General features: G+C 55.9%; 1 protein-coding gene and 1 long non-coding RNA gene across 2 annotated transcripts; one reads left to right on the top strand and one right to left on the bottom strand.

Moving 5' to 3' along the window:
• The first annotated feature begins 4 nt into the window (after positions 1 to 4).
• Positions 5 to 8692, top strand: ZNF837 (zinc finger protein 837). The gene is made up of 2 exons (XM_036075489.2): positions 5 to 90; positions 6903 to 8692. The coding sequence occupies exon 2, from the start codon at positions 6943 to 6945 to the stop codon at positions 8521 to 8523; it is 1581 nt and encodes a 526-aa protein (XP_035931382.2). The 5' UTR covers positions 5 to 90; positions 6903 to 6942; the 3' UTR covers positions 8524 to 8692.
• On the bottom strand, positions 3193 to 12510 carry LOC144380236 (uncharacterized). Its single transcript, XR_013444205.1, has 2 exons — positions 12376 to 12510; positions 3193 to 5639 (listed from the first exon to the last, which is right to left on the bottom strand). It is a non-coding gene; the product is annotated as an uncharacterized LOC144380236 (long non-coding RNA).
• Between the last annotated feature and the right edge of the window lie 6 nt (positions 12511 to 12516).

The following is a 12516-nucleotide window of genomic DNA, read 5'->3' as shown; positions in this document are numbered from 1 at the left end:
TGCCGCGGTGGCCCGAAGGAGGAGCGTGGAAGGCTCCGCGCTGCGTGCGGGGCGGGGACCAGGGGACCCGTGCGGGCCGCCCCCGAGCGAGTAAGTGGCATTCGGCGCGTACCCGCGACTCCAGCCTGCGAGGCGGGAGCCTCCGGGCGCTGAGCGCGCCTTCCCCGCTATCCTCCTGCCCACCCCCTACCTTCAGCGCGCGGGCTCGGGGCGGAGGCCTCCCTCGCGCGTTTCCGGTCCTCTTGCCCAGCGTCCGGGCTGGCCCCGGCGGGTCGGGCCGTCAGTTCCGGGCGGGCCTGTCGGCTCTACTTCCGGCCGCCGCGCACCCCATCTTGAGCGTGGAGACTGAGCCCCACGTGGGGAGGCACCAGGCCCCGCACCCACCGTCGCGGCTGTCAGAGTCAAGCTCATACCCTCCCGTTGGCCGACACTGGCCTCCCTGTTGTCGCCTGTGGTCCCGCCTCCCGGCCTTTGCTTGGGTTCAGACACCGGCTCCCCTTCAGTCCCAGTCCCACTGTCCCTTTCGCGAGGAGGCCGAAGAAGCCGCTCTTTGCCACGCTCTCACGCTGCCCCGCGTTTGTTCTTCACCGCACTAACTTCAAGTTTCTCCTTGTTCATTACTTCTTGCCTGCGCTCCTCTCATTCACTGCCCGTGAGAGTCCCCTGTTCGGCTCCGCCGCGTGCCCCGACCCTGACACCGATGGTGGCCAGAGGGCCAGGCCCATGACGGCGGAGGCTTCATGGGGAGGACGGGCGCAGAGCGGAGTTGTGCCCGCCCTCGGGGCGCTCCTGCCCTACCGGGCTGTGCCCTGCCCGTCCAGCTGCACAGTGTAGGACAGGACAGATGGTTATCAGCCTCAGTGGGGTGTGTCCAAGCCCTGAGGACGGCCAGCCTCACTAACCTTTTCCCCATGTGCTGTTGTCACGTAGTTCTGCAGGGCTCAGCCTGGGACGCGTTCGCCTCTCAGCCCCTGCTTGCCCGAAGGTGGCTGCTTCGTGTCCTGCTCCCATCCACCAGCAGCCCCGGAGAGCGTTAGAAAGGCTGGGAGAACACTCAGGGTGCAGGGCATGCTCACCCAGGGCAGATGGGAGGTCACTGTGAGAACATCTGGGACAGCTGCAGTGCAGGGTTGGAGAGAGGCTCCCAGGAGCCCTTGCCGAGCTCAGCCTCAGATCCCAGGTCGATGACTGGAAGGTCATCCAGGTACAGACAGGTAGGGTAGTTTGAAGGTGCAGGCTGGGAGCGGGGCAAGAGAGGCAGGGAGACTCAGCCATGGTCTGCAGCTTCCACTTGCTGTGTCTGATGCTGGGAGGCAGGTTTCTGTCACGGTAGATGGGCAGAGGAAGCCACCTACGGGAGCATGGTGTCTGGGGACAGTCTGGAGATGCCCTGTGCACATGGCTAATGGTGACCCTTGGTCCCCACATTCTGTGAGTTCAGGGTTTCTTCCTGCTAGGTGGGAGCTGCTGGTCTTTCCTGGGACCACCCAGTCTTACCTGACCCTTTGCACGGAGCAGTGACCTGACTCCACATCACCAGGGATCAGGAGAGCCCCCACACATAAACCCATTCATCCTATGAAGGGTGCTGGACCAGTCTCTATTAATTTTCTGTGGCTGTTATAACAAATTACTACCAACCGGGTGGCTTAAAACAGCAGAAATTTATTCTCAGTTCTGGAGGCCAGAAGTCTGAAATAAGACATCATCAGGGCTCCAGTCTCTGAAAGCTCTGAGGCAGAAACCATCCCATGCAACTGTCCTAGCTTCTGCTGGTTTCAGATGTAACTTGGGTTGTGGCTTCATCACTCCAGTAGTGGCCTCCACCTCTTCTCTCTTGCTCTGTCTTTCTCTTATAAGGATTCTTGTTATTGGATTTAGGGCCTACCCAGGGAATTCAGGATGATCTCATTTCAAGATCCTTAACTACATCTGCAAATATCCTTTCCCAACTAAGGTCACCTCCACAGGTTCTGGGGGTTAGGGTGTATATGTATCTTTGGGCGGGGGGCACCATTCAGTCCACTACAACTTCCTTCAGTAGAACCTGCCCAGTCCTGGGTGACATCACACTCTAGGCCACCCATCCTCTGGCCTGTCCACTGATTCCATGGTGATTGGCTGTCCCGGGTTGGCCAGGCTGCCCCAGATGTGTTCTCCCACCCTGGTGGGTCCTTGACCTCTGGATCCCTGAGGTTCCAGGAGGTCATGCTGGATGCTGGCCTGGGGCCCTGCTCTGGCCACCAGCTGTTGTGCAAACCAGGATATGAGGCCAGCAACCATAACCCTGCAGGCACAACATTTACTGGAAGCCCTGGGGCAGAAGCATGGCAGGCACCTAGGTCCTGTTTTCCCTCACACCTGGGGCATAGCAACCTGGTATCATGCCAGAGGGACTTGGATCCTGGCTATGGGGCTTCCAAAAAGTACAGTTGTAGAAGTCCTGGTTCCTCCCCAGGATTGATGCACAGAAATATGGGTGCCTGCCTTCCTGCTGCTCAATAGTCACTGGGGGCCCCCTCCTCTCTGTGAGCGGCCAGAGTTCACCCTGGAGTTACAATTGTATGAGGAGGAAAGGAATGATCGTCCCCATATCAGTGCTTATGGCTTCCCCAACAGCTCTGTACCTGGCCCCCTGCAAGGGGTCACCCCAGCTTTTGGGAGGCAGACAAGGAACCCTGCAGAACCTGCATGCCTAGAGGCAGAGGCTGGGGGTGGGGGGGTGGTGCAGGGGAGGCTTGGGAGGTGGATGGGATGGGCTTCCCTTGCACAGCTCTCTGTGACTGGCAGTCACCCACTAGAGGGCAAAGCCCACAAAGAGAGGCAAAAGGTGAATGCTGTGGATGGTGGTGGAGAGCCAGGGGCTAGCCTGGGTGTGGAGGACAGGGCTCCGAGGTCAGACAGAACGGGGTGTGAGCTCCCTTTCCAAGTCACAGCTCTTGCCTTTGCCAAGTCACAGCTTCCCACCTGTAAATCAGTGATGCCAGTGCCCTGGGGCTTGAGACACCACAAAGCATCTCCCTATGTCCCAGCTTGTTGCCCATTAGGTACAGCAGTGTGTCCAGCTTCCTACCAAGAGTTTTCTTCTTGAGATGAGTGGATTAAGGGGCACTTGGTTGAAGAGAAGTCTGGGACCTGGGGAGAATGCTGTTAACATAGAGGTTAACTTCTGATGTGAACTCTGCTTGGGCATGTGGGAGAAGTTAATATTTTATTTTTACCTAGCAATTTTGAAGACCTTGTTTTTCTCGTTACAAAAGCGTTGTTAAACACACACACACACACACCCCTCCGTCCCATGCATTACTGTCCCTATGGCTGGGGCTCAGATGACGTCCCGGATGTTGAGGGCGGACTCACCTCGGCTACTCCACAGCAGACAGCTGGGCACGCTGAAGGCAGGAACACTTCGTGCCATGGGCGCATTCCTTTGTTGTTTTTTGAGATACAGTTCATATAACGTAAATGAACCATTTCGAAATGTACAATTCAGGTTGGTTATTAGTGCAATTTTTAGTTTTTAATATATTTACTATGTTGTGCAACCACTGTCTAATTCCAGAACATTTCCAGCACCCCAAAATGAAATTGCATACTCATTAAACAATTAGTCCCCATTCTTCCTTCCCTCAGCCCCTGGCAGTCACCAGTCTACCCTTTGTCTCTATGGATTTGCCTATTCTGGATTTTTCACATAAATGGAATTATACAATGTGGTCTTTTTGTGTCTGGCTTCTTTAACTGAGCATAATGTTTTCTGAGGTCCATCCATGTATTACTATTTCATTCTGTTTTATTGCTGAGTAATATTCACTTGTTTGGATAAACCACATTTTGTGTATCCATTCCTCCGTTGATGGACATTTGAGTTATTTCTACCTTTTGGCTGTTATGAATAATGCTATAATGAACATCTGTATGCAAGTTTTTGCTTGACTGCCTGTTTTCATTTCTCTCGGATAGATACCTAGGAGTGGAACTGCTGTGTCACGTGGTACCACCATGTTTAACCTTCTGGGGAACTGCTAGGCTGTTTTCCCCTGTAGCTGGTTGCATCATTTTCCATTCCCACCAGCTGTGTGAGAGTGCATTGTGCAATTGCTTTTTTTCTGCCAGATCTTCCTGCCCATCTGTCCTCATTCAGACAAAGTCTGAGTGTGGAGAGTTCGCTGGAAGAGGCTAATCAGTCCACCTGCAGTGGGTCCATGCAGTACAACAGCTTTGCCAGTCCCAATGTACAAGTGACACTTTTTGAAACTTGGACGCCCAGCTTGTCTCTTTTATTTGCACAGCAAGCTCCACATTCCAGAGAAGCCAGGTCCCTTGGCCTTGCCTAGGTGGGGCCTGTGAGGACTCTGCAGGAGTTATGGCCACTGAGCCTGGGTCCATCAGCCCTGGGCATGGTGTCCATTGCAGGTTAGATTCCTGTCCATCTACTGTTAGGGTGGTCAGCAGTGGTGGGCAGGTGGTGCCCACAGCTGCTTGCTCCCCCAGTTAGCCCATGTCAGTCCCCACACCTGCTTTTGGAGAGCTGCATAGTCAGTATCTCAAGGCAGACAGGCATAAACACAATAACAGGGTAGGAGAGTAGCCTTTTCCCACCTGGAAAGAATATCCTCGGACTCAAATCCACAAGTGTTTGGGAAAAGAGATGTGTCCCTCACATCCTCCTGCTGCCTCACTCTGTAAGGGCCCCACGGACAGTCTGGCACTGGGGTACAATATGCCATTGTTCAGTGTCACCCAGATGTCCTCCTGCCTTCTTGAAGTCTGCTCTAGGGGCTCCGAGCACCTCTGCTTGGGTCTCAAGCTCTAGGTGGCTAAATTGTCAGGTGGAGAAACAAAGGCACAAAGTGGTAGTTGCCACAATGGGGAAGGTGTGGGAGTTCCAAGGTATTAGCCCCCATCAGTGCCACCCACGGGAGAGAGAGCCAGCAGGGATCAGTATCCTTATGGGCCCGAGTGTAGCCTCATGAAATCTTAGTCAACCCAGACACTAAGTGGCTTTGAGGTACAGATGGAGAAAGGTGGCCTCATCTGTCGGGTTGAAGGCCGGACTCACACAGGCCTGGAAGTTACAGGAGGGTTGGTAGTTATCACGTGACTGGAGTGAGGCCTGTTTGAGAAACCTCAGGTCACGGTGTGGTCCTGTCCTTATTGCCACCTTTGTTTCTTTAGAAAATGCCCCAGACTGTTTACTTGCTGAACATGTGACCAGACAAACCACCCTTAATGTGGGCCCTTCAGCTTCCCACGCTCCAGCAAGCAGCCTCCTGAAGAGCGGAGCACTGACGGCGGAGCAGCTTCTCTGACCCCCCGTGATCTGGGGAACGTGTCCAACTCTGCAATTTTCACTTTTAACCAATTCAGTATGTCTAATTTTCACTCCCAAAACAGTTTCCTCCAGAGCACTAACCATCAACCTATTTCTGCCATTGTGGTTGTGATGTCCAAGGGCAAAATAATCCACCAGGGATGGTTGGCAGCAGCGTCCTGAAAAGAACCACATCCAGTTGCTCTGAAGTTTCGTTGGCTGAAAACGTGTAGAGAGACTTGGTTAAATGCTTCCTGATTCTTTTTAGTTCCAAGTCATGTTATTTCAAGCCACTGGTGCCCCCAGGCACGTGCTTGTTAGAAATCTGCAAAAATGACAGAAAAGCAAAAGCCGGTCAAGGGAGAGTTGGTGAAAACCATTTCACGAAATAGACTCAAATTTCTAGAACTTTTTTTTTTTTTTTAAAGAGGGAGAGAGGTGGGGAGGGCCAGAGGGAGAGAGAGAGTCTTAAACAGGCTCCATGCCCAGCACTGAGCCCCACGCGGGGCTCAGTCTCACAAGCCTGAGATCATGACCTGAGTCAAAATCAAGAGTCAGATGCTTAACCAACTGAGCCACCCAGGTGCCCAAAATTTCTGGAACTTTTGATAAAGGGATATCTGCCTTGTACAGAAAAGGGAACAGAGTAAAAAGACAAGAACCTGAGCCCTCATGCTCAGTGAGGTGTTGATTTACTGTGGTCCCATATTCATACCCCAAAGGCTGTGCTGGGCAGGTCCATATTTGTTCTGGAAGTAACAAGAACATAGGAAGAATTCTCATTCTTACCATGGCCTCTTTAACAGGTCAGTCCTCTGTTAGTGACTGTCATTGATCAGTAACCTAATCGACATGCAAGTCTTCCTTTCTTTTTTTTTTTTTTAAGATTTTATTTATTTATTTGACAGAGACAGTGAGAGAAGGAACACAAGCAGGGGGAGTGGGAGAGGGAGAAGCAGGCTCCCCACTGAGCAGGGAGCCCGATGCGGGACTCCATCCCAGGACCCTGGGATCATGACCTGAGCCAAAGGCAGACGCTTAACCGACTGAGCCACTCAGGTGCCCCTTGTGCTTTTCCCTTCTATATTCCTACCCAAGAGGTAGGCCTTCTCTCCCTGATGTCTCCATATATGTTCGCTGCACATCAGAGTCACCCTGACTGATGGCAGGTGAATAGGGTTGGGCCAGGTCAAGGCAGGGAGTCAGAAGGGCATGCTGCCAGGAAGCTGGTGGTTCCTGGAGTGGAGATGTGATTCTGGGGAGTGGGCAGTTGAGCAACTGGGGTATGTCTTGCTAAAGGGAGGGGCTGCTGAGGTCCCAAGCCAAGGATGATGATGCTCCAGCAACTGGTAAAGAGGAAGGATGATGCTCTCTGGGGCCTCAGTGACATTCTAGACCTTGGCAGGTGTCAGGAGTCAGGGCAGGGGGCTCCAGGGTTCTCACTGCCTGATGTCATTCCTTCTCTTCTTGCCCTGGGCTATGGAAAGCTGGGGGCAACCCCATCAGTCCTGGCGTCATCATTCTTTGGCAGTTCTCCCCTCTCCCCTCCTGGGAACTGCCAACCTCCATTTCTCCTCTGCTCTTCCAGATCCTACAGCCAGGACACTGTGTTGGGGGCTGGCCCCAGGATGGAGGCTCGGGCCCAGAACTCCAGGCAGGGAGGCATCCCCAAGGCAGATCTCCAGGGAGCCGACAGGGGCCAGGAGGAGAGGCCCAAGATGGAGCTGAGGCCCCTGGCAGAGGACCCAGCTAAGAGACACCCCTCTCAGGAGGGAGACCTACATGGAGGGACAGCAGGCGGCAAGATGGCTCCCCAAGGCAGGGGCTCCTGGAGCTGGGGCCTCGGTGTGAGCCCCAGTCCAGGGACCCACCCAAGTGCAGGAGCAGGACCCCTGGTACAAGAGCCATGTGGCCCCACCTCCTCTCAGGACCCTGACCTAGTCACTCCCCAGGGGCCACATGCTGGGGAGGGCCCCTATTGGTGCCCAGTCGGTACCAGGGCCTCCAGCCATAACTGCTGCCTGAGGCAGCGTCTCAGAACACCCCCTGAGGAAAAGTCCCTGGTGTGTGATCACTGTGGAGGCCAGGTGTTGTGCTGGTGCTGCCCCAGGACCCAGCTGTCCGAGATCCACACAGAGGATGGGTCACATGACCAGCGCACAGGCACCCAGACCTTCCCAAAGACCCTGCAAGTGACCCTCCTCCAGCAGAACCCCTTGGAGGACTGCAGTTGCAGCGAGGACTTTACCCGGAGGGCCCGGCTGGCCCCGCAGGAAACGACGCAGATGGCAAAGGAGCCCCTCCTGTGTGCGCGCTGCGGAAAGCGCTTTGGCTCCAACAAGCAGCAGCAGATGGCTGAGGGCCCCTTAACGTGTCCTCAGTGTGGCCAGGCCCCTGGCCCCCCGGCCCAGCGGCTCTACGTCTGTGACCAGTGCGGCAAGGCCTTCACGCGCACCTCGAGCCTGCTGCAGCACGAGCGCATCCACACCGGGGAGCGACCCTATGAGTGCGCCGAGTGCGGCAAGGCCTTTGTGCGCTGCTCCGGCCTCTACCGCCACCAGAAGACACACTCGGCCGAGCGCCACCGCCGCAGCCTGGCCCTGGCCCGGAGGTCCTTCCTCGTGGGGTGCCCGCCCTGTGGGGACTGTGGCGAGGGGGCCCAGGGGCCCCCACGGGTGCCCGTTGCCGGGGAGAAGCCACACGAGTGCGCCGAGTGCACCAAGGCCTTCGCCCTGTTCTCGCACCTCGTGGAGCACCGGCGCGTGCACACGGGTGAGAAGCCCTACGCGTGCCCGGAGTGTGGCAAGGCCTTCAAGCAGCGCTCGAACCTGAGCCGGCATCAGCGCACGCACAGCAGCGCCAAGCCCTACGCCTGCCCGCTGTGCGAGAAGGCCTTCAAGGGCCGCTCGGGCCTGGTGCAGCACCAGCGCGCGCACACCGGCGAACGGCCCTATGGCTGCCCCGAGTGCGGCAAGACCTTCCGGGGCTGCTCCGAGCTGCGCCAGCACGAGCGCCTGCACTCGGGCGAGAAGCCCTACATCTGCCGGGACTGCGGCAAGGCCTTCGTGCGCAACTGCAGTCTGGTCCGCCACCGGCGCACGCACACGGGCGAGCGGCCCTACGCATGCGCCGAGTGCGGCCGCGCCTTCAGCCAGCGCTCCAACCTCAACGAGCACCGGAAGCGGCACGCGGGCCGCGCGGCCTCGTGAGCGCGCGCGCCTCCGGAAGCCTGAGAAAGCGGTTCTCGTCTTTCTTCAACCTCACTCGGTACTCACTGCGTCCGCAGGCTTCCCCGACTCAAGTTCTATTTGACCCTTTCAAGTGGGCGCATAGTAATGGGTTCTGGCGAAGTGCTAATAAACACAGGAATGAAGCACTCATGTGACCCAGCGGCTTCGTGGGCTATCGGAAGTCTTGCTCCGCCTCCCTCGGTGGGCTGGAGAGTGGGGAAGCGGGGCTGGGGGGAGTGACTCCCCGGGGGCACAGGCAGAAAATGGTGGAAGTAACATTCGAACCCAGGACCTCTCATTGCACCTTCCTAGGGGCCTTCATTAGCCCTTGGTACCCTCTGGGTGTTTGCACACCCGTTAGCGTAGCTAGACCCCGCCTCCTCCCTTCGGTCTTCAAGATATTTCCTCTGGCCTCCCTGGGCCTCGGGAGGGGGACTCGGCATACCTTGTGACCCTCCCGGGGCCGAAGGCCACGGGCTTCATGGGCAGGGCCTCTGCCTGCCCTGCCCCCGGGTGGCTCCTAGTCACTATGCAGAGGGCTCCCCTTGGAAGGAAGAGGGATTCCCTGGCAGCCTTGGTCTGGTTTGTGGTTGCCAGCTGGGGACCTCATCATGTTATGTCAAAGCAAGGTGGTCCAGCCAGAGCTCCTCTTCTGTCAGAGGACTCCAGGCTGGATGCCATCTCCTGCTGCATGGGAGGAATCAAGGAGTGAGACCCAAATGCGCGGCCATGTTCCCTGGGGCCACCACATAGGTGGGAGTCCACCAGAGGCCTGGAGCAAGTAGCATGGTTCTTTCATAGCAGTATGTATAGTTATGTATGTATATGATTCCAATTTCCTCCCCACTCCATCCTCCACACTAGTTCCAAAGTGACACGTGGCTCTGCACTTTGGGTGCACTTACTACATGTCAGGCACCGTGCTGGGCACTCTACCGTTAATCACCCCATTTGATCCTTGCCCTAACTGGGAGAGGAGGGACAACTCTGGCCCCGTATCAAAGAGCCCCACAGAGGCCATGTGGCCCAGCCAGAGCCACCTGGAGGGAGGGCAGAGCTGGGCTCATCACTGAGTCCAGGGATGGGCCTCATATACTTCCAAAGTGTTCCCAGGTAAGGCTTTTTGATCCGGCAGCAAATTCCCTGCAAATCACCCTTCACTTTGTGTCTCCCATTCGGGAGCTCCTGTCCACCTTGGGAAGGGCAAGATGCACAGGCCCCGTGGGGTAAGGAAGCTTTTGGCTCTCCATTCCCAGGCACAGCTTGCAGGGCACTATTACAGCTAGGGCTGGGCACTTTACATCTGCTGCACTCTGCAGTGCTAGAGATACTGTGGAGATGGGTGCCATCCCACATCCCAGATGTAGGAGGGATGGGCACTGCATCTGCTTCATCTGCCCTTGCCTCCCTGGGCAAGGAGTTGAGTGGCTACTGGTAAGGCTAGGAGTATAGGAGCCTCTGAGCCCAGTCAAAACCAGGGACTTCGTGCTGGGGAGAACTCTTGAGTGTGTAAGGGGTATGAGGAGGCCCTTGGGAGAGTTCAATCCAAATATGATGGACTATACTGGACCCTGAGTGCTGCCAAGATGAACCTCAATATATAGGGCATATTGTGGGTCCTATGGTACAGATGGACTAAAATGCCCCATAATCCCCTTTTCTCTTCCTGCATCCACAAACACATTTCTCAGGCTTCCTGCAGTTACACGGAGCCATGCGATTGAGTTCTGGCTAATGGAATATGGACAGAAGTGATGGATAACATAAAATGGCCTACAACATCTTTTTTGCTTGTTTCATCAGCCAGCTGGACAGAGGAGATTCAGCAGAAAATTCTGAGGAGGACATAAAGTAAGGAATAGCAAAGACCCAAGATAGAAGGAGCCTGGGTCCCTGAATCAAGGACAGCCTTCTGGGAGGGTCACTTGACCACTTCACACTGTGACATGAGCAAAAAAGACATTTGTATTGTGTTGATCCATTGAGATCCTGGGAGTGTTTGTTTCTGCAGTTATAGTTACCTGCTGTTAAAGGATACATCTTTTTTTTTTTTTTTTAAGATTGATTTGAGAGAGAGAGAGAGCAAGTGTGTGTGGGGGGGAGCAGAGGGAGCGGGGGAAAGAAACTCAAACAGATCCATGCTGAGCAAAGAGCCCGATGTGGGGCTTGATCCCAGAACCCTGCTGAAACCAAGAGTCAGACACTTAACTGTCTGAGCCACCCAGGTGCCCCAGGATAAATCTTTTTTAAAAACTGAAATCGTGACTCCGTGCAAATATAAAATGAACTTGTGTCAAAGATTTTATTAGTGAGATGTTACAACCAGTTTTTTGAAGATGGAAAAGGGACCATAAGCAAGGAATACAAAGAATGCAGTTATAGATGCTGAAAAAGGCAAAGATACGGATTCCCCCCTAGGACCTCCAGAAGGACATCAGCCCTGCTGACACTTTGATTTCAGCTCAGTGATACTGATTTCAGACTTCTGGCACGCAGAACTGTGGAAGAAGACATTTCCGTTGTTTTAAGCCATAAGTTTGTGGTAATTTGTTACAGGAGCTATAGGGAACTAATACGCTGTCCTTCATTCTGCTTCTCATATGGGCTCCATTGTCGGCAAGTTCTCCCTTCATGGGGACAGAAAGGCTGCAGCTGTACTAGCCGATAGCTGTTCACGGTTTAAAGTTCCACAGAAAATAGAAGCCCTAATAGTTCAGAAAAAAACTTCCTGCCCCGTGAAGTTCCTCATATATCGATCCTGAATCAATCATGAGGGCCAAGGGGAATGGACTGTGGTATGCCCGAGTCCCGCATCCACACTTGTCCAAACCCCCTGGATTGAGAGTGGGGGCAACTGAGAAACTTTTATACAGCAAATAGCGATTCCAGCTTGGACGCGTTGTCCCCAAGGAAGTTGCCGCTGGACCAGCGCGTAGGTATGTGAGATGCGCACCCCCTCCCTGCCAGGCCCCTACTGGACAAGGTCCGTGGGGTTGTAAAGAGGACTTGGTGGCCAGAGAGTGGACAGGGGTGAGGAGTGTGCATCCTTCTGGCTGCAGAACAGTTCTTTCTCCAGATCTGCTTCCTGTGTCCGAGATCCTGCCGACCTTGAGCGTCGGGGTGTGTGTGTGTGTGTGTGTCCCCGTCCCTCTGGGTGTGTAAATGAGGCAGGGAGGGGCTAAGGAAAAGGGCGGCGCGTATCCATGGCAACGGAGGACCCTACAGCGTTCCAGGGGCCCCCGGACCATCCCTACAGGAACCGAAGGACGCGGGCCTGCGACTGGGGACGAACTACGCAGCTGCGCAGACGCAGTGGGGAGTACCGCGAGGCGCAAGGGCGCGCCAGGGGACGCGACAGCACCTCCGCGGACACCCTGCGCTCAGCCCCACCCCCACCCAGTTCCCCGCGGCCTGAGCCCGGATGCTGACCCGGGCGCTGTCCTAGCCCGGCCGCGCCAGGTGGACGCCGGGGCAGGTCGAGGGCGGTGAGTGAGGCGAGCGGCGGCCGTGCGGCCGGGTTCTAACGCGTGCCCGAGGCGCCCACCGCAGCGCCGCGCAGGCGCAGCGCGGGCCGGAGCCGGGCGCGCTCTGGGACCACCGAGCGCGAGGCCTTCGCGCCGCCCAGAGGGCCCCGGAAGTGGCTCTGCCGACTAGGGTCGGGGCGGAAGCGCGGGCGCGTGCGAGTCGGGGGGCGTCATTTACTTCTGTAGCACCCCACCTCCTGCTCGTTCATTCGTTCTCGTGTTTACTCACCCCCCTGCCTTCTGATTCCGCCCTTGGTACCCTGAGCGGCGCGATCACCCGTCCCCGATTTGTTGTCCATCCACTTACTCATTCATTCGTTCATTGCTCCTGCTCTCCAGTCCCGCCCTTCGTTCCCTAGGCCGCGCCATCGTTCCTTCCTCCATTCGTTCTTCATTCACTCGGACCTCCTCCCGGCGCTGCTTCAGGGCACGCCGGGCTGCTTCCCGC

The sequence above is a fragment of the Halichoerus grypus genome, chromosome 15 (genome assembly GCF_964656455.1).
Source record: "Halichoerus grypus chromosome 15, mHalGry1.hap1.1, whole genome shotgun sequence".
In the NCBI taxonomy this organism is placed as follows: Eukaryota; Metazoa; Chordata; class Mammalia; order Carnivora; family Phocidae; genus Halichoerus; species Halichoerus grypus.
Note: the sequence above shows the minus strand (reverse complement) of the source record. Positions and strands in the feature narration are given on the sequence as shown.

Excerpts from the sequence above, each read along its gene's own strand:
- ZNF837 (XM_036075489.2), top strand. The coding sequence starts at position 6,943 with ATGGAGGCTCGGGCCCAGAACTCCAGGCAGGGAGGCATCCCCAAGGCA.